General features: G+C 38.6%; 2 protein-coding genes across 2 annotated transcripts in view; one reads left to right on the forward strand and one right to left on the reverse strand.

Moving 5' to 3' along the window:
* The window catches only part of LOC141546740 (membrane-spanning 4-domains subfamily A member 6D-like), a 276,103-nt gene that overhangs the window by 200,534 nt on the left and 54,729 nt on the right, over window positions 1-20,840 (reverse strand). The gene's annotated exons all lie outside the window — the stretch shown is intronic.
* LOC141547999 (membrane-spanning 4-domains subfamily A member 5-like) lies at window positions 11,061-20,155 on the forward strand. The gene is made up of 5 exons (XM_074276738.1): window positions 11,061-11,331; window positions 12,526-12,654; window positions 16,011-16,067; window positions 16,825-16,977; window positions 20,027-20,155. The coding sequence occupies exons 1-5, from the start codon at window positions 11,182-11,184 to the stop codon at window positions 20,147-20,149; spliced, it is 612 nt and encodes a 203-aa protein (XP_074132839.1). The 5' UTR covers window positions 11,061-11,181; the 3' UTR covers window positions 20,150-20,155.

Here is a 20,840-nt window from a genome sequence, read left to right on the forward strand (position 1 = left end):
GTCACTGGGCTTTCCCCAGCCTCCACCAGATCTGAGCTAACTTCAATTTTCCCAACCCCCACAGTTTAAACCCATTGAATTCTATTCAATGCTGACCCTGGCTGAAAGCCCTCCAGGAACCTGGAACTTCACCCACCTTCAAGATCACCAAGAGCCCCCATTATAAAAAGGGCTACTTTAGAGTCCACATTTGCAGAAGCCCTAAGCATGGCATCTTTATGTCAGTCATGCCAAGGGTTTCTGCCCACCAGACCTAATCCGGTGCTCTATTATCTCTACCCTCAACTTTACTAACTAAACTTTACTTCCAAATCCCTACAATAAACCCTTTTTTATCAATCTAGGTTTTCAGGCCTGTAAATTCATTTACAGGGGACTGTGCGCTGTCACAGGACTATCCCTGCGCTGACCCCAGAGGGGTTCCCCCTTCCATAACTCTCATCAACACTAAAATACAACTAAATCCAATGAATAATGATATCCATTCTTGGTGCCAAAGAACAGATAACACTAATTATACAGATTCAAAACTATAATTTTACAAAACTGGCAAAATGTTGCCAAGATTTCATCAGTCTTTATTAATTTGTCAGTAAGATTTACTTATAATTTTCCATTGCTAATGATGAGATCTAGATATGGGTAACTAAATGAAATTAGGGTTTAATTGAGGAATAGTGGCAGGTTTAGGGTACAGGAAGTCAAATGGAGCTCCCTTGCAACCACTTTGGATTCAGCGTAAGGATAACCTTTAAACGAGGTATAATAGCGGCACAAGAGTCCCCTGTAAAGGAATTTACAGACCCAAAAACCTAGATTGATAAAAGAGGTTTATTTTGGGGTTTGGAAATAAAGTTAAAGTCTAGTTAGTAAAAGGCGAAGGTAGAGATAAAAGGCACTGGAAATAGGTTTCCAGTGGCCCGACAGTCTGTGCCAGGCATAGTGCTGGCATGTTTTAACCCTCTACAAAAAGAGGACTCCAACTTGGCTCTTTTATAAGGAGAGATTTAGCTAAAGGGGCCTATGAGTGACGTCTCAAGTTGGTTCCTCGATGGGTTTCATTGAGGACTAGAATTTGCTAGGTGGGGGATGGGAAACCTGAACAGATCATTAGAATGGAGGCTGTGAGAGCCTGGATATCTCCTATTGGAATTCAAAAGGGTGTTTTTGACCAATATTTGTGAATCAAAAGTCCTAGCTTCTTCAACTGATCAGCTAGGAAGGGTTGGGAATCAGAAAGGAATAAATCAATCTGAAAGGACTACTCTTAAAGGGACCACAACCCGCACTATCAGAGGGAATAATGGCAAATGAATGTCATAAAAAAAAAAAAAAAAAAACCAACAACAACAACAACAATAAAACTTAGAGACACCAAGGATACAATTATTTCCTATTTTTTTTTTTTTTTGAGAAGGCAATTGGGGTTAAGTGACTTGCCCAGGGTCACACAGCTAGGAAGTGTTTAATGTCACTGTACCCCCTAGCTGCCCCCATTGAAGATGATTTCTGTTACAAATCAAAAGTCACATCTTTGTTTTTTGAGGGTTTTTTTTTTAACTGTCTCTCTTTTTTTTAAATAAAGCTTTTTACCTTCAAAACATATGCATGGATAATTATTCAACATTAACCCTTGCAAAAGCTTGTGTTCCAGTTTTCCCTTTCCTTCCCCCATCCCCTCCCCTAGAGGGCAAGTAATCCAATTTACGTTAGACATGGTAGAAGTATATGCTAAATCCAACGTATGCATACATATTTATACAATTATCTTGCTGCACAAGAAAAATCAGATCAAACAGGAAAAAAATGAGAAAATAAAATGCAAGCCAACAACAACAAAAAAAAGAGAAAATGCTATGTTGTGAACCACCCTCAGTTCCCACAGTCTCTCTCTGGGTATAAATGGCTCTCTTCAACACAAGATCATTGGAACTGGTCTGAATCATGTCATTGTTGAAAGGAGCTGCGTCCATCAGAATCGATCATTATATAATCTTGTTGTGCTGGTGTACAATGATCTTCTGGTTCTGCTCATTTCACTCAGCATCAGTTCATGTAAGTCTCTCCAGGCATCTCTGAAATCATCCTGCTGATCATTTCTTACAGCACAATAATATTCCATAACATTCATATACCACAACTTATTTAGCCATTCTCCAATTGATAGGCATCCACTCAGTTTCTAGCTTCTTGCCACTACAAAAAGGCTGCCACAAACATTTTGGCACATGTGTGTCCCTTTCCCTCCTTTAAGATCTCTTTGGGATGCAGACATGAAAGTGAGATTGCTGGTTTGATAACCTTTTGGACATAGTTCCACGTTGTTCTCCAGAATGGCTGGATCTGTTTACAACTCCACCAATAATGTATCAATGTCCCAGTTTTCTCACATCCCCTCCAATATTCATCATGATCTTTTCCTGTCTTCTTAGCCAACCTGAGAGGTGTATAGTGGTATCTCAGAGTTGTCTTAATTTGAATTTCTCTGATCAATAGTGATTTACAGCACCTTTTCATATGATTAGAAATGGTTTCAATTTCTTCATCTGAAAATTGTCTGTTCATATCCTTTGACCATTATCAACTGGAGAATGGCTTGAATTTTTATAAATTTGAGTCAATTCTCTATATTTTAGAAAAGAGGCCTTTATCAGAACCCTTAAAAGTAAAAATGTTTTCCCAATTTATTGCTTCCCTTCTAATCTTGTTTGCATTAGTTTTGTTTATACAAAAACTTTTTAACTTAATATAATCAAAATTATCTATTGGGTATTCAATAATGAATTCCAGTTCTTCTTTGGTCACAAATTCATTCCTTCTCTACAGATCTGAGAGGTAAACTATCTTACGTTCTTCTAATTTGCTTATAATATCACTTTTTATGTCTAAATCATGAACTCATTTTGACCTTAGCTTAGTATATTGTATTAGGTGTGGGTCAATGCCTAGTTTCTGCCATACTAGTTTCCAATTTTCCCAACAGCTTCCCAACAACTCAAATAGTGAGTTCTTATCCCAAAAGTCTTTGGGTTTGTCAAACACTAGATTGCTATAGTTATTGACTATTTTGTCCTGTGTACTTAACCTGCTCTATTTCTTAGCCAAGTAATTCTACAGAATAGCCATGGACTAAGTAATGTGTCAAATAATCTATCAAATAATATCTATGAAATGATCATCTACTGCATAATCATCCATTAAATAATATATTAAATAATGTAATCTATAAGAAAGCAATTTCTATTTAAAAATCAATTTAACAAATGTCTATTAAGTGCTTTTTATGCTACTGGAGATATATTTATACTACAGTACTGGAGATAGAAAAATGAAATAAACTACATTCAGTTTCTGATATAAGAAGCATCATCCATAAGTTAAAGCAATATTTCCTGGAATTATCCAGCTAATAACAAAATTCCAGTGGCTTACTACTAATTCTACAATCAAATTAAGATTCTCCTTGGTATTTAAAGGTCTCTAACAACCATAACCACTCAAAAGTCTATTTATAGGTAGATGTGTAAAACTGTGGATCTCAATTATGTAAATCTTGCTATTTTTTAAATGTCTAATAAATTTAACTTTGAACTTCAAACCCTGTCCCTAGTTCTAATAGATTTGAGCCTTTTTTATTTTTTTTGAAACAGTGTCCAGACTTCTTTATTTTAAATCATGGATTTTAGGGAACTCACTAATTCTTAAGTTATCTTTCCTTGACCTGTTTTCTAATTTGCTACTTTTGATACCAGGTATCATGTACTTTTTTATCTTTTGATTTTGCAATGATATTTATTGCTATTTTGTGGGATCATTGATTGTTATTTGATTTATTCTAATTTTCCAAGAAAGTTTTCCTTGAGTAAATTTTAATACTTTCTTTTCTAAACTACTTATTCTCCTTAAAAACAGAGTTATTATTTCTTTTTTGTTAAATCATCTAGGTATTCATGTGTATTTGTGAAAAAAATCTGCCTTTTGAGTCTGTATCCTATTATTGAGTCTCTATCCCATGGAAATCTTTATGATATATTTATTATTTATTATATATATTTTATATTATTATTTATTATATATTTCCTTTATGGAGGAAAAAGGGCCCACATGTACAAAAATGTTTGTGGCAGCAAAGAATTGAAAAATGAGAAGATGCCCATCAATTGGGGGAATGGCTGAATAAGTTGTGGTATAGGAAGGGAATTGAATTTTTTTTTAAATGATGAACAAGCTGATTTTAGAAAAGCCTAGAAAGAGGAAAGATTTACAAGAATTGATGCTGAGCAAAATGAGCAGAACCAGGAATACCTTGGACACAATAATAGTAAGAACATGTGATAATCAATTATGAAAGACTTGGTTCTTCTCAGTGGTTCCTTAGCGATCCAAAGCAATTCTGTCCAAAGAGTTTTGGACAGAAAATGCCATCTGCATCTAGAAAAAATCTAAGGAGACTGAATGTAAATCAACACATGCTATATTCACTTCTTTTTTCTGTTTTTTTAATCTCTCCCAGGGGTCTCTTTTGTTCTCATTTTTCTCCATGATTCACAAGGCAATGTCTATTAAAAACAAATTTACTAGAAAAAAGAGGGGAAAAATTTGCATTTTCCTCTGAGTTTCTACTTAACATTGTTAGATAATTACTTTTTTCTTCTGTAATCTCTGGAGCTGCACAAATTTTAGATATCACTCAGTGTTTTCTTCAGTTTACTTATCTATTAAAGTTTAATTCCTGAATTGGAGTTTTGTGCCAGTTTTCTACCCTCTACTGTGTTCTGGGTGGGGTGATTCACCTTACTTGGTCTTGCTCTGGATCCACTGGGTTCTTGCTCCTGGCATTGGCTCCCCTAAATCTTTAAGTTCAGAGCATTGTTTTCTTCAAGACACTCTGTAGGATCTCAGGACAAAGCATTAAGGACCTCAGACCTCTGGGCTCAGGTTGTTCTGGCCAAAGGACCACAGCATTATCCTAGCACTGCACCCTACAGGGTTCTGTCATCTCCCTGAAATTTTCTCTAGGGACCCTCTGTTTTTTCTCTGTTTTCACACAAGAGAACCTGACAGGTTCTCTGGCTTTAGGTCCTAAATAGAGGTTTTCTGATAAAGTCAAGGTCTACAACCAGCTCACTTTGGGATGAGGCCATTAGCCTTTCTCTATCTCATAATAGGTTCCCTTGATCCCTCTTACTACCTTGTCTCATTTCTAGTAAGACTGAAAAGTCACCCTGGCAGTTTCTTATTCCACACTTATTTTAGCAAAATGACTCATGCCAAATTTTTAGGGAAAAAAAAAAAGAGAGTTGTAGAGTTTATCATAATCAAACTAAATGCATGTGGAGGTGATTGGATGGTCAAATCTTAAGTTACCTGAATAATGGTTCTATTTCAAGATTGAGGAAAAGTCTCAAGTAGAACACTGAGGCACCTGGAAGGAATGGTTAAAACTTCACTGACTCATGAAGGCATTTATGTCTATTTGGTCTATTCTGATCTTCATGGATCTAACTTGGATCAGGTTGACTACCTTCTTGACTAAGCTGTTCATTCTCCTTAAAATTTTCCTCCAAACCTTTTCTTTCATTTTTAATCACTTGCTTAATTTTTTTCTAGGTATTCATATTGTACTTGTAGAAAATCCTCATTTTTGCCTTTGACTTTCTGCTTGAAATTGCTATGAATTTTTTGAGTGAAATCTCCACAGGTATAATAATTTTAATAGGTCTATTTTTAATTTTGATAACTAATTTTTAGGCTTCTAGGTGGCATAGTGAATAGAGTACTGGATCTAGAATTAGAAAGACCTAAATTCATATCCAGACTAACACAGTTATTAGTTATGTGACTTTAGGTAACATTACCTCTGCCTCATTATACAGATATGGAAACAATCTGTATAATAGAAACTAATTTTATTTTTATTAAAAAAAACTTTATTTTATTTTCATCTATAAAATAATAATAGCACTTAATTCCCAAGGTTGTTGTAGGGATAAAATGATAAAATATCAAGTGTTTTGCAATTATTAAGATGTTACATAATTGCTAGTTATTATTATTACTATTATACAAGAATAGTGTTTTCTTTCATTATCTTTCTCTCTGGTTTTAGTTCCTAAATAGAGGTTTTCTGATAAGGTCTATAACCAGCTGCATTTTGGGATAGGACAGCTAGCCTTGCTTGATCTCACAGTGGGTCCCCTTCTTTAAGAAAAAATCCTTTGGCAATGTGGTTATTATGGAACTCCATATACAATTAATTGAGATAGTATTATCATTTTTATTATAATGGCATGGTCTGAACATTTTCACTCCACTTATTTAAACCTATTTTATTTCTGCAAAGAATATTTCATAGTTTTATTCAAATGTTTCCTGTGCTTGTCTTATTAGATAGATTCCTAAATATTTTATACATTTTATAATTTTTAAATGAAATTTCTTTTGATAGCTTTCTATTTTGTGGTAATATATAGAAAGATTAATGATTTGTTGGGGTATCTTATCCTACCACTTTGCTTAAGATACTGTTTCTATTTTTTTTTCAGTTGAATTCCTACATGAACCATCATATTACTGTAAAAAAAAAAAAAAAAAAAAGCAATAATATTGATTCTTCTTTGCCTATGCTTACACCATCAATTTTTTTCATCTTATTACTCTATTTAGCATTTCTAACACCATTATCTAATAATAGTCATGATATCACAACTATATTACTTTTTCCTTTCTTGATCTTAGTGGAAAGGCCTCTAAACTAATGTTTTTACAATGTTAGCCCTCAGTTTTAGATAGATACTACCTATTATATTAAGGAAAGATTCATTTATTCTTCAACCTTATATATTTTTAATGAGTATTATATCTTATTTAAAAAATTTCTGAATAGTAGTGATATTACCATGTGATTTTTATTGCTTTTGTTATACCATTTTATATTTGTAGGTTTTGTAATTTTGTAATTTGAACAAGTCATTCATGCTTGGTATAAATCTCAGTCTTCATGTGTAGGTTGCTACATTTGCTATTATTTTAAAATTTTGCACCTATATTCATAAGACACTGATTTATAGTTTTCTTTTTCTTTTATTTGTATCTGGCTGTATCAAAATGATAGTTGTATCATGGAAGTAAGTTTTCTATTTTCATCAAGCATTTACATAATATTTAATTCATTATTATTCAAATGTTTGATATAATCCCATTGCAAATCCATCAGGTCCTGGGGTTTTTCTTTTTCAGACTTCTTTATTATTGTTTAACTTCTTTCTGAGATTAGATTACTTAAAATCTCCTTGTTTTGTTTTGTTAACCTTAACTTATCAGACTCTTTAGATACTCTTCTACTTCATTTAAATTGTCTCTTTTGTTGACATACAATTAGGTAAAAATATGTTCTAATAATTTCCTTTCTTTCTCATTTATTTCTTCTGATATCATCTTTTACATTTTCTATACTGACAATTTGGTTTCTCTCTCTTTTTTTATCAAAATAGCTGGTAGTATGCCTAATTTAGGAGTTTTTATAATAACAGTTCTTAGCTTCATTAAATGTTTGCTGACTTATTTTTAGGTTTATTTAATCAACTTCAGGATCTCTATTTTGATATTTACTTATTAAAATTTGGGGGTGTTTTCAAGTTATATATCTAATTAATTTTTTTGTCTTTTTCTTTTTTGTTGATTAAAGTATTTAAAGACATAAAATTTTCCCAAAGATTGATTTGGTTGCATCTCAAAAGTTTTAGTATGTTATCTACTTCATTGGCAAAAGTTTTGGTTGTTTCTATGATTTGTGATTTGACCAAAAAAAAAAAAAAAATTAGGATTAGTTATTTAGTCTCAAATGAATTTATAATAATTTCTTTAAATATTCTTTCTAATTCTTATTGTGTTGTGGTCCTTAAAGGGCATATTAATATTTGTGATTTTCTGCATTGTTTATACCATATTATATGTTCAATTTTTGTAAAATTTTTAGCTAAGAAATCTGTATAATCCTGTCATCTCCAATTCAATAACTACTAAAGATTTATCATATCTAACTTTTCTCAAATTGTATTCAGGCCTTTGATTTCTTTCCTCCTGTCATGCAATTAACTTTTCCTTTAAATTTGACATTCAGTGTGTCTCTCCCTCTTGTGGACACAAATATAAATTGCAGCCTAAACAAGGATTTGGTTTTTCCTTTTTTGGAGGGGAAGAGGGTTGGAGACACTGTGTTCTCTTAAAATGTCTTTCCCTTCCTCCTCCATCATCACCCCACCTCAGACCGAAGGGGAGAAAGATGGCGTGTGTGTCTGAGCTAGAGCTGAACAAGCTGTGGGCATGAGGCTTGCCATCCTTAGGGAGGAGACTCTGACCCTCGGCCTCAGAAAGAGGCAGCTGAGGCCTCCTGGGCAAAACCACACCTGGCCTCATCTCTTTGTCTGTGTCTCTGTCTTTTGGTCTCTCTGTCCCTTCCTCCCCTCTCCTCCCTTCTTCTCTATCTCTGTCTTTCTCTCTGTCTTTGCCTGTCTCTGTCTTCCTGTATCTCTGTCTCTATCTTTCTCTCAATCTCTGTTTCTCTCTGTGTGTCTCTACGTGTGTCTCACACACACACACACACACACACACACACACACACACCTTAAAGGAATGGAAGAAGAGCCTGGGGAGGTCCCTGGTCTACCCTTGTGTGTGTCCCCCCCCTCCTTTCCCAGCCACCTCTCTAGTCTCACTGTCTAACATGTTGCTTCCTCCTCCTGGTCTCCTGCCCTAGGGGGTCCTCAAGAAGCAGGCCCAGCAAAGGTAAGTGGGGGTGGGGGCAACTTTGTGAAGTAACAGCTGTGATCCAGAGCTACTCTCAACCATATAGACAGGGGGAGAAAAGAAGGGGAGGTTTATGGGAAGGGTGAGAAGAAAAAAATACAGGCAGAGCAGAGAAAAAGGAACAATGTGGTAGGTTTGGTGGGGTTCTCTCTCCAAGTGCAGGCCCTGAGTTCAAATTAGCCTCAGATTTTTATTTAGCCATGTGACCCTGAGCAAGTTAGTCTGTCTCCCTTCTTTTGTTAATCTCTTAAATGAAGGTGATAATTAAATCTACCTCCTAAGGTTGTGATGAGGATCAAATAAGACAATATATATGTAAAGCATAAATGCTATTGTTGTTATTATGATTATTATTATTATGTCAGCAGGATGGGATAAGAATTCACTATTTAACAAAAATTTCTGGGAAAATTGGAAAATAGAATGGCAGAAACTAGATATTGACTATCACCTAACACCATATACTAAGATAAGGTCAAAATGGGTTCATGACTTAGACATAAAGAATGATACTATAAGCAAACTGGGAGAACAAGAATAGTCTACCTCTCAGATCTGTGGAGACAAAGGAATTTATGGCCAAAGAAGAACTGAAGAACATTAGGAAATGCAAAATGAAAATTTTCCTTTAAAGATTAGAAGGGAAATGGAAAACTGGGGAAAAAATTTACATCTTTGTACTAGATTATAATAACAATAGTTTCTTTATATATGTAAAAACACACGCATACACACATACATGTTGTCACTCTAATGCAATAGATAGAACACCAGATCTGGACTGAAAAAGACCTGAATTCAAAATAAGCCTCAGACATTCAGTGAATCACTTCATCCTACTTGCCTTAGTTTCCTCATCTATAAAATTATTCTGCTATCTGCAAAGAAAACCTCAAAAGGAAACCTCTCTTACCAAGAAAGGGGCACAACTAAAATAACTGAATAGCTCCCAACTCTACATCAACATTCTGCCCATAAGGAAACTGAGACTTTGAAAGGGCAAGTGACTTTTCTACAGTCACACAATTAATAAGGATTAGATCCAAAATTTAAACTCAGGTTTCCTGCCCCCAAGTCTCCTTTCTCAACACAAGCATCTGCACAGCATAAGAGAGAGATTGCTCAGAAAGGATTAGCAATTTGGCTTTGGTCCCACATACATTTTAAAAAAGACAGGGAGCAATAGGAAAGTCTACCCTAACACATGGAAATTAATCAGAAGGCAAAAATGTCCCAACAGGAGCAAAGAATCAGTAGCTGCTCAATCCTGGAGAAAAGTGACTTCATTACAATTCCAGTCGAAAAGGAATTTTATGAGAGAGATGCTGATCAAGAGGCCTCTAAAAGACCAAAAATGCTTTGTAGAATCTGAGACTTGCAAGGGCCTTCAAAGGCTGTCTCATCCAGCCTACACATACCCAACAAATGACCTTGGAAATTGAGAAGGAAACCAAGAAGTTCTTTATAAGTTGCACAGGAGAGGTAACCAGGAAAGGGGACAAAACTTGGGACTGGGCCATGTTGGTCCGACTCTGCTTCGCTGGCACTGCCTTAAGAGACTATGGCCTAATAGCATGACAACTGTGGAAATGAATATGTTGAGAATTGCACATGTTTAATTTATAGCCTAATTGCTTGCTGTCTTGGGGAGGAGGGACGTGAAGAGGGATGGAGAAAAATTTAGACAAAAGGTTTTGCAAAGGTGAATGTTGAAAACTATCTTTGCATGTATTTGGAAAAAATAAAATACTGTTGAGAGACAGACAGAGAGAGAGACAGAAAGAAATAGAGAGAGACAAAGACAGAGAGAAACTATGGAAAAACCAGCAGATCCCTCTGGCAAAAGGAAGGCATCAGGATAAATGGCTTCCAAGGCCCCTTTCAGCCCTGACATCTTAGGACAAAGCATTCAGTACTAGGGCTCATTCTCAGAATGGAATGAGAAATTATCTGTCCTAGGAGATTTTCTTTCAAACCCCTCACCCGAAAAGTAGGGACTGAATGACATTGTTGCATTTAAAGTTCAAGGGAACATCTGGGACAAGTTCTCTAGGGCAACACTCTCCTCATTGTCCAGATGAGGAAACAGAGAGTTGGAAAGGAAAGGAGGCTTGCCCAAGAGCCGTGTTAGAAGCCAGTAGGAGGGCTGAAAGTCCAGGCCTCCTCCACAACCTTCTGGAGGCTCCTTCTAGCTATAGCATTCCAGGGTTCCATGATACTATGACTCAATGAGTGAATGATTCTAATGCAATGTATAGCAATAGTCCAACTCTCCAGGTGAACCTGGCATAGGAGTGGAACATGATCTTGGCTGCGATGCCTGCCCACCAATTTTATTGACATTATTTCTGCCGTGGAATCAACGGCAGGACCATGGAATCCAAGCCGGCACCCCCACCCAAATCAGTGTTCCTGCTGCTACCTCAGAAGGTTTTCAATGTCCAGAGTGGGCTAAAAACAACTGCTTTTGCCAAAAAAACCGGTATAGAACATTTCCTTCTTACAGAAATGAGGATCATGGGGGTAAGTCAGACCCCTGCTCTACTGTAATTCATAGAGCGAGGAAAAGAAAGGCCAAGGCTAAGGAGTTTACAATCTTAAGAAAGGAACTGATTCCAACTCTAGGTGAAAGGCTTACTGAATATTGGAAGTAATACAATCACAGGCACAAATCTTTCTGGTTGATTGCTTACATATCAGGTTTCCACCCAGAATTATTGATATTCATGTCTATATGTAGTAAGTAAGGAGGAAAAGGACATTTGTATTTGGGGCCAGAAAGCCGGTCTCATATAAGAGAAATGTTTGCCCAGCAAAGTTCTAAAGTCCCAAGTCTGGGTCATGTTGAGGAACTGGACTTGCTATCAAGTGAAGTAAAGAAGAGGGCCCTGACTCAGCCTGCCAATTCCTGAGACCTCCAGACTATCCTAGAGGCTAATCCAGGGTTCCACTGCTTCCTTAAGAATACTTGGGACCTTGCAATAACAGATATAGAATTAGGAGAAAAACAACACTGAGAAACTGAAGATCAAGGTGACCCCAGGTGCCCAAGGGACCACAAGTCAGAAAAAGCTGGGCCCTGCCTTGAAGCCATTTTCTGATTCCCAAACCAAGGAATGTTCTTTCTCCTGTGCACCAGTTTTTGCAGAAGCATTTATAAGTCCACAGCTGAGCCCCTAGTCAAGGTGCATTGAAATATTCGCCAAAACTTTCTCCCAGAAAAAAGAATGAAAGACTCCAGGCCCTAGACTGCTCTTAGCCTAGGTGGGGCTATTATGTAGACTAAGGGACCAGAACACAAAACAAAGGTAGTGTTCATCCTAGTAGAGAACGAGTCTAAGGGCATCAAGCCACTGGCATGGGATCAGAGATTCAGGGTTGGAAGGGACTTCAGAGCAATTGAATCTACCCTCCTAAATGTACAGTTAAGGAAACTGAGGCAGGGATGAGGCAGACTCATCCAAAGGCACCTAAGAGTCAGCATTCTTCCCAATGGATCATCTTGCCTTCTCACCTCAAGCTATCCTGGTCTTTACTTCACACCTCCACCCAGAGCAGAATGAGAAGGTGGGGAAGCACAGCATAAGAGAGGGTAGCAACATGACAGAAACAAGACAGGTCCTTCCAGGAGTTTCTAGAGGTCCCTAGACCAAAGCCTCCAAGGCAGGGGTCCTCCCGGGAAGCACTTGCTGACCACGATGCTCTTTCTATTTCCAGGCTATTCAGGTCCTCATTGGTCTGATGAACTTTTGCTTTGGGGCAGTCTTCATTTTTACTCGTGTGTTTCCATACCCGCGTTTTCCCTTCATCTTTATTACGGGGTACCCATTCTGGGGAGCAGCATGTGTGAGTACTGTGGGCACAAAACACCCCAAATCTTAAGAAGTTGGAGGAAGCTTGAGGCAAGGACTTTATCCAAAAGGACACACAGTTATATCACTAGAGACTCCCTGTCTGCCCACACTTGGGCCGTGTCTCCAAATCAGGCCCTCTAGACCTCTTGTCTGGATTCAAGAAACAGCTTCCAAACTGACCTCCTTGCCTCAACTCTCTCTCCGCTTCAATCCACTTTCCTCTTTCCCACTCCCACCCCTAACCCCCACAGCTCCCAAAGGGATATTCATAGATCTGGCCATGTCCATTTCCTGCTCAAACAACTTTGAAAAAGAAGTAAATGCCTCATTTTATCATTTAAAGACTGACCACCTGGCAGATATTTCTCAGGTGACTGACATGTTACTTCCCTCTACAAACTCTGTCCAACCAAACTCCAACCAAAAGTAGCCCTGCAAGTTCTTGTGATTGACATTCCCCCCTCTTACCTCCGTCCCTGAGCCATCTTCTTGTTCAAAAACTATCTCCCTCCTCTAAAAGGCCATTCCAGATTTCCCCTCTCCACTAATGGCCCAATCCACACAAGGACTCCTAAGTAATTACTTAGGCCTGTCCATGGTGTTTCCCCTTGAAAGTTCCTTAAGGGTGTCCCCAACACCCGAGAGAGTGACTAAAACCCAAGGTTTAAGTTACTGACAGATTGATTTTGATTTTGAAAGCTTTTGTTATTAATAGCAATAGTAGTGGTAATATTCTCATCCTAATCATCACTATTTGCAAAAAGTCCCAGAATCTCAGAACTAGAAGGCATCTCAGTATATCTCATAGAATCAATACCAAAAAATAAGTCATAAGAAAATCTCTCTAGCACCTTAAGGTTTGCAACACATTTTACAACATCATCTCATTTTATCTTCAACAATTCCAAAAGATAGGTCCTCCTATAACCTCTACTTTACATATGAGGAAACTGAGGTTGGCAGTAAGTGTCTGAGGCTGCATATGAACTCGGGTTTTCCTCACTCCAAGCCCAGAATTCTGTTCCATCTTTATTACAACTTATCTGCCTTCCTTTTGCTGTGCACCTTTTATACTCTATTCTTTGCTCTCCCTTTCATCCCTTTCACCAGCCCCAAGCAGGCTATAGTTAAGAAAGGATATATTTACATATAGATGTGTAGATATATACATACATACACACACATACCCCCACGCAGAAACATATCTTTCCAAAACTGCTGACCCTTTGCTTTAATTCTGCTCCTAACTTGCCTTGCTATTACTTAACCTCCCCCCACTTACACAGATCCTTCCCTTGTCTTCTTCCTGCTCCCTTTGCTTCCCTGTCCACCCATCTCTCCCTCCTTATTTCTTTATAGATTTTAGAGGGTGCTATACCCTTCATAGTATAAATGTAGATTAGCTATTTAAGCCACTCCCAAGGTGAATAGATTTTCAGAATTACAATCCCTCCTCCCCCCTCTAATGCCTCTGTGTCTATTCTTCCTCTGTACCTCATTTGTATGATATGATTACTATTTTTACTTTAATTCTGCTGCATTCTTTCTTTTAAGCTGTTGTCAGTCTTAAACAGATGCTATACATTTCCCATGTTAAAAAAACAAAAACAATTTGTCCATGTTGAGTACCTTGAAATCGATCTTTGATATATTGGCTCTTAAAGGTTAAATTTTCTCTATTAAATTCAGATTTGGTTCATAAAAAGTGCTGAAAATCTGCAAGTTTATCAAATATCCATTTATTCTTTTTCAATATTATAGTTAATTTTGTTAGATATGATATTTTTGACTAAAGGCCTAGTTCTTTTGAATATTGATAGACATGATTCTTGGACCTGTGGTCTTTCATTGTAGCTGCTGTACAATTCTAAATGTAACTTCAGCTATTTGAATTGAGGTTTGTTTTTTTTTTGTTTATTTCTTGCAAAATGTTCTCTTTGACTTGGATATTTCAAAATTTGGCAATAATGTTCCTATGTGTTTTCCATAAAGAATCTCCTTGAAGTGGTGATCTGTAGATTTTTTTTCTATTTCTACTTTCCCCTCAGATTCTATCACTCCAAGATAATTTGCTTGGATTATTTCTTGCATTATTGTGTCAAAGTCCTTTTTTTTTTTTTTTTAATCACAACTTTCAGGCAGTCCAATTATTTTTATATTTTGTCGTCTTGATCTGTCGCTTTTCATTCTTTGTAATCAGTTTTGTTATTTCTTGTTCTCTCATAGCTTTACTGGCTTACCCTTGCCCAATTCTAATTTTCAAGGAGTTATTTTACTCTTTGAGGCTCTGTACCTCCTTTTTAGTTGGTTAACTTTTTTATCATAATCTTATTTTTCTTGGATGGTTTTTATTTAGTATTTTTAGTTTTTCTTCAATACATTACATTTAATTTTTAAATTCTTTTTTGAGTTTTTCTATAAATTCTGTCTGAGCAGGGACTTATTTCACATTACTCTCTGGGGCAGAAGCTATTTTTACTTCAGTATCTTCCTCTGAAGGTGAAAGCCAGTTTTCCTTGTTCCCATAGTATGTTTCTATGGAGGAGTTCTTTCTCCTTTGCCAGTCCATTTTTTAAGAGATATGAGTGTAAGCACTTCTAATCCCCGGGTGGGGATGAGGATGGTGTCTCTAGCTTCACTTCCGCGTTCCCCCCTGACAAGGAACCCCAAACCAAGAGCCCACAGCCAGTGCTATCCCTACCCCGTCTCTGCACTCAAAGATTTGCTCCTTCCTTCTCACCCAGGGCTGCAGACTGCGTCCCAGCACAGTTTGGCCTGGCCTGGCATTCCCAATCATCCAGGTTCCCTCAGTCTTCCCCCACTTAGACCCCAGATTCCAAAGCAATCTGGGAGGCGAAAGGCTCTGTGGTTCCTGCTGAGGCTCCAGCCACACGCAGTTGGCCCAAAGCTGGCCCTCTAGATGTTTCTGCTGAGCTAGCCTGGAGGTGTTTCTTCAGATCTTCTCAGGTTGTATCTGGAGGACCCCTGTTCTACCCCAAAACTTCTTGATTCTTCACAAATCTATGTTTGCCCTGATGCACAAATTTGTTCTATTTGTGGGGGAAATTAATTGGGAGAGCTTGAAATTTACCAATCTACTTCACCATTTTCCCAGAATCCTCCCAGACTTCCTCCTTTTGAACAGCTCTAATTGACAAGCCTCTCTGAACCTTCTACCATGCCTTGCTCCCAGTTCTGTTTTCTGGGGCCAGGCTTCCCACTCTATCACAGCACCCTGGAGAGGAAGGAGGCTCCCTGGAATAAAGGAACAGTCTTCCATCAAGGAAAGCTGGCACAGAACCCCAACAGAGATTCTGGAAACTAATGGATTTTCTCTTTTCTTGACAGTACATTAATTCAGGATCCCTCTTAATCGCATTTGAAAGGAGAACTACAAAATATCTTGTAAGTTTCATTTCCTCTTGTTACTTCAGCTTAAGGATGTTTAAATCGTAGCCCCACAAAGGGCTTCCCAAAGGGCACTGGACCCCAAAGCAGCAGCATGGTCTTGCTGCCTGTCTCCCACTGACCACATCACTCTTCCCACTGGATTTCCCAGCACCATAGAATGTTGGAGATGAAAGTCGTTTTCTTTAGCTTTTTCCTTTTCTAGACTTACAGAGCTCCAGAGAAAGAATGAGCTGTCCCAGGTGAGAGAATCAAAGGCAGAAAAAGAACCAGGTCTCAGTGCTCCTAGGTGGGCATGTAAATGCTACCACTCCCACTCTGTCCCCAAAAGTTTTCCATTCAGCTCCTGCCAAACAAGAATTCCAGTGCAATTTCAAAAGCACAGTTTGTGGATGGGTTCCTTCAGCAGCTGATACTGTTAATAATTTTAACCAGTAGTAGGATACAGGAAGGTGCTTTTGTTTTTAATTGTTTTTTTAATCTGTATAAAGAGATAAAAAGTGGAATATTTATCAGAAAGGCCTAAAACCAAACATCCTTAAGGAATAGATTGACTATCTGATCTTCATTGTGAAAATAGAAGGTTCAGTTAAGGCAATTTTCATGGAAATTGGATGTTTTCATAGGTATTAGAGGCTCTGCACTGCAAAGCCTAGTTCTGGATTACTTGACGACTTAGAATCTTTCTGCCTTACATCTCCCCTGATCTACAAGGGCTAAGACTGATTTTCCAAATACTTTTCTTCTCTTTCAGGGACAAGTGAGTCTGATTGGGAACACAGTTAGCTCTGTGGCTGCACTGGTCGGGATAGTTCTCCTCGCGTTCGGCCTGGTTCTGGACAAGAACTACCTGTGTGGCTATGTTGGTGGAGGCACTATTTGTGCTGGAATCTCTATCATTTTAACTGTAAGTACCCAGAGGCCTCCAAGTGAAATCTAAGTGGGTGAGCTGAGTTCAGATTCCATTGGACCTCAAGATGGAGAGGTTTAAGGCCCTGTTGTATGGAATCAGAGGTCTTAAAGTTAGAAGGGCCTAGAGAGCTCATCTGTTCTACTATCACACTGCTTCAGAGATGAGATTAGAGACTCAAAATCACTCAGCAGAGCCAAGACTGGAACCCAAGGCCTCTGACTTATCCCACTAGATCACTCCCAATTGAAAGGAACTCTATAGTTTTTGTGAAAGGATGGAAATTTGAGGAAACTGTATTAGGCAAAGTCAAGTTTCTCGTGGGTCCCATTTCTGGTAGAAAAGCCAGTTTCTAGTTTTTTTTCTGTGGAAGCTCCTTGCACTTAGGCAGGCTGGCACTTGCCATAATTTCTCTGGGTCATTTCACAAGATGTTCCCAGAAGCATGCACTTAATATGTGCATGAACTTGCAGCCAAGGTCTCCCTGACTCCAAGGCCAGACCTCCCTCTACTGGCCACACTCCCTTCTCCAATCTGAATTTATAAAAAGAATTCTGTTTGATCAGTAGCTCACAAGTTGTCCTCAATCATCTTGAGATTCAGATCGTGACATCTCTCCCCTTCTTAGCTGTGGAGGTAATAATTATTAGGTCAATCTCAGCATTTTCTTTTTTTAAAAAATGAAGGTAGTAATTGTGACATGACTCTTCCCCTCTTTTAGACAGGTTATTCTAACAGTCAGTCAATCAGAATTTACCAATGTTCTAGGCACTATGCTAAGCAATCTCCAAATGAGGGAAATAATTCACAGATTTATGTACAAAGCAGCTATGTATAGGATAAAGGAGGGAGGGAGATCTCAAAGGGAAGGCACCATGGTAAGTCAAAACTGCTGAGGCTTCTTGCCTTCAGGCTGGGGAGCCCCTATCCCCAGCACTAGAACAGAATGGAGCTTCATCCATGCTGACTTGACTGACTGATTGGACTAGCTTGTGAATTAGCAATAATGGTAACAATACCGAACATTGGCAAGAGTGCCTACTGTCTATGTGCCAGGCCCTGGACTAATCTCTTTGTATCTTCACAACGATCCTGGGAGCAGGTAGGGGTGGTTTAGTTCTTTCAGTCACATCTGATTCTCTGTGACCCCACTGGGGGCTTTCTTGGCAGACACTCTGGATTGGTTTTGCCATTTCTTTCTCCAGCTCATTTTCTAGATGAAAAAAAAAAAAAAAAAAAAAAAAAAAAAAAAAAAAAACAGAGGCAGACAGGGTTAAGTGACTTCTCCAGGAGTACCCAGCTAGTCAACGTCAGCATGGGCACTCTCTGCCCTGCAGCATCCAGCTCCATGATTTGCCCATGTTCATGCTGTGAGGCTCAACTGGACCTGAGGGTTCCTGATTCCAGGCCCAGCATTCTTCGCTGGAGGTCACCCATTCCTGTTCTCGATCCCCATCTGAGCTCCTCTCCAGCACTGAGTACTGTGATGGCTCCTGGAATACTGTCCCAGCTCTCTCCTCATCCTCCTTCTTAATGGATGGCTCCTTTTGCTGGTTTTTCATCCATGGCCCATCCACTGACTATGACTGACTGCCATGGCTCTGGAGGGAGTCTCTCTTTACTTCTGCTCTCAATAGGACAATCTTATCAGCTCTCATGAGTTCAATAAACATCTGAAACCCAGACCCATATATCAAGGCCTTTTCTGAGGTCTACTTATGAATCACCAACTGCACATTAGGCATTTGAAAAAGAAAGTCCTTTCAGAATCTCAAACTCAACATGTGCAAAACAGAAATTACTATCTTTGCCAAAAAACCCTCGCTTTTTCCAAGTTTTCCTGTGACTGTGGAATTCACTGTCATTTTCCCAGTTAACTACATTCAAAAAGTTAGCATCATTGTTGACTCCTCAGTTTCACTGGCCCTAAGGAGCCAAGCACTTGTCATCCTCTCTGTGACATCTCTTGGAAATGAATTCACCCAGATACAGTTTCAGGCCCCATAGCATCTCTTGTTGGTATTAATGGAAAAGTTTCCTGGATGGTTTCCTTGCCATCAGTCGTCCTGAATTCCAATCCATTTTCCACAAGTGCCAAAGGGGTTGCCTAAAGCACCAGGCTACCTGGGACAGGAAGTTTCTTCATTTGGAATTCTCTAGAAAAATAAATTCAGGTCCTATTCAAAAAAAAAAACAAACAAACAAACAAACAAAAGACTCAAAAGAGTCAGAGACTGGGCTAGCACTGAGTACAAAAAGAGGAAAAAATTGGAAAAGCTCTATCAACTCTTCTTTTGTTTCCTTTCTTCCTTCCAATCTAGATGAACCTAATTAATTAAAAAAGGAAGGAGTAGAAAGAAAGCAACAAGTAAACAGTCTAGTACAAGAGGCAAAGCACTGATTCTGGGGTCACAGGACCTGGCTTTGAATCCCATCTTTGACACTCCTTAATGTATTTTTGGACAAGTCACTTCTCCTGGAACTCAATTTCCTTCCTCGTTTTCCTATAAAATTTGAGGGTTGGGCTAAATGACCTCTGAGGCCCTTTCCAGCCTTGGTTCTATAACCTCACATTCTCCTTGCAGCCTGGAACAGTATGTATCCCCTGTGTCTAACCTTGGTTCCCAAAATATAGTGGTGGTTAAATAAATGTTTACTGATTGGATACCACGCTGCAGGTAGCAAGAATGACCTCATGAAATGAATCCATTTGAAATGAAATGAACTGAATATATGTCAAGTATGGTAACAGATGCCCAATATATAAAGGAAAAAAAAAAAAAAAAACCACCATCACCACCCCCTACCTTCAAAGAGCAATCGACAAAAGAATAATGAACCAGATTCAGGTGCTTTTTTCCTTGGGTGGACCTGAGATGATTCCTCCCCAACAGATTGTAAAAACTTGATGGATGAATGGGTATATCCTCCCTTGACTCTTCCTGAAGAGTCACCATCTCCCCAAATTAGATGTAGTTAGCTCTTCATGACCATAAGCTCAGGACTGTTTTTAATTCTATTATCATTTGGTTTCCATCTTTTGCAGGGGATTTTGGGTATGATGATGGTCTTCGCTGTCCTTGAACTCCTCATTTCTTTGTCTTACTCAGTATTCCGGCACAACTTGACCTGTGCTGAATCTGAGGATTGGTTTTCAATAGAAGTGTGAAAATAAGGATGTGTGGTGGCTCTCTTTGAGGTAGTTCTACTGTAATGGCCCGAGCTGAACAGAACAGAAGCTCCCTGGGGAAGAGCAGAGACTAGACCCTCTTAGCTCCTTCCCACTTCCCCTCCTCCCTCACTTCGCAGACAGCTCAACAGACCCGAGAACCCAGCACACCTAACACTATGGTTCAGTACACCAGATCTTGGAGTCAGCAAGAAACCAGGAAACCTCTGCTCAGGGCTGTGGGGGAGCTTACCAGTTGTGCTTCTCACTGTTGAATCTCATACCCTGGGTCTCATAGAGTAACACTGGACTGAGATTCAGAAGACCTGGATTCAAGTACTGGCTCCATCACCTACTAGCTGTTTGGCCTTAGGCAACCCTCACAACCTCTCTGGGTCTCAGACTCCTTTCCTGTCAAATGAGGGGGCTGGCTTGTAGGACCTCTGAGATGTCGCCTAGTTCAGCAACAATGAGCCTGTGCCTGGGTCCCTTTCAAAGCTAAAATCCTATGGCCAACCAAAATAGTAAGTTAAAAATGAACACTTCATCTATCAGTTTGGTTAGGGATTAGAAAGAAAATTCCTGCTCCTCACAATCAGTAAATTTACTCCTACTGCAATACATGCACACATATACATATACATATACACATAAATAAAATTCATATATATTATGTTTATATATAGATATA

This window comes from Sminthopsis crassicaudata, chromosome 6, assembly GCF_048593235.1.
Source record: "Sminthopsis crassicaudata isolate SCR6 chromosome 6, ASM4859323v1, whole genome shotgun sequence".
In the NCBI taxonomy this organism is placed as follows: Eukaryota; Metazoa; Chordata; class Mammalia; order Dasyuromorphia; family Dasyuridae; genus Sminthopsis; species Sminthopsis crassicaudata.

Excerpts from the sequence above, each read along its gene's own strand:
- LOC141547999 (XM_074276738.1), top strand. The coding sequence starts at position 11,182 with ATGGAATCCAAGCCGGCACCCCCACCCAAATCAGTGTTCCTGCTGCTA. Across the intron at positions 16,068-16,824 it reads GGAGAACTACAAAATATCTT|GGACAAGTGAGTCTGATTGG; the intron begins GTAAGTTTCATT and ends CTTCTCTTTCAG. Across the intron at positions 16,978-20,026 it reads GAATCTCTATCATTTTAACT|GGGATTTTGGGTATGATGAT; the intron begins GTAAGTACCCAG and ends CATCTTTTGCAG.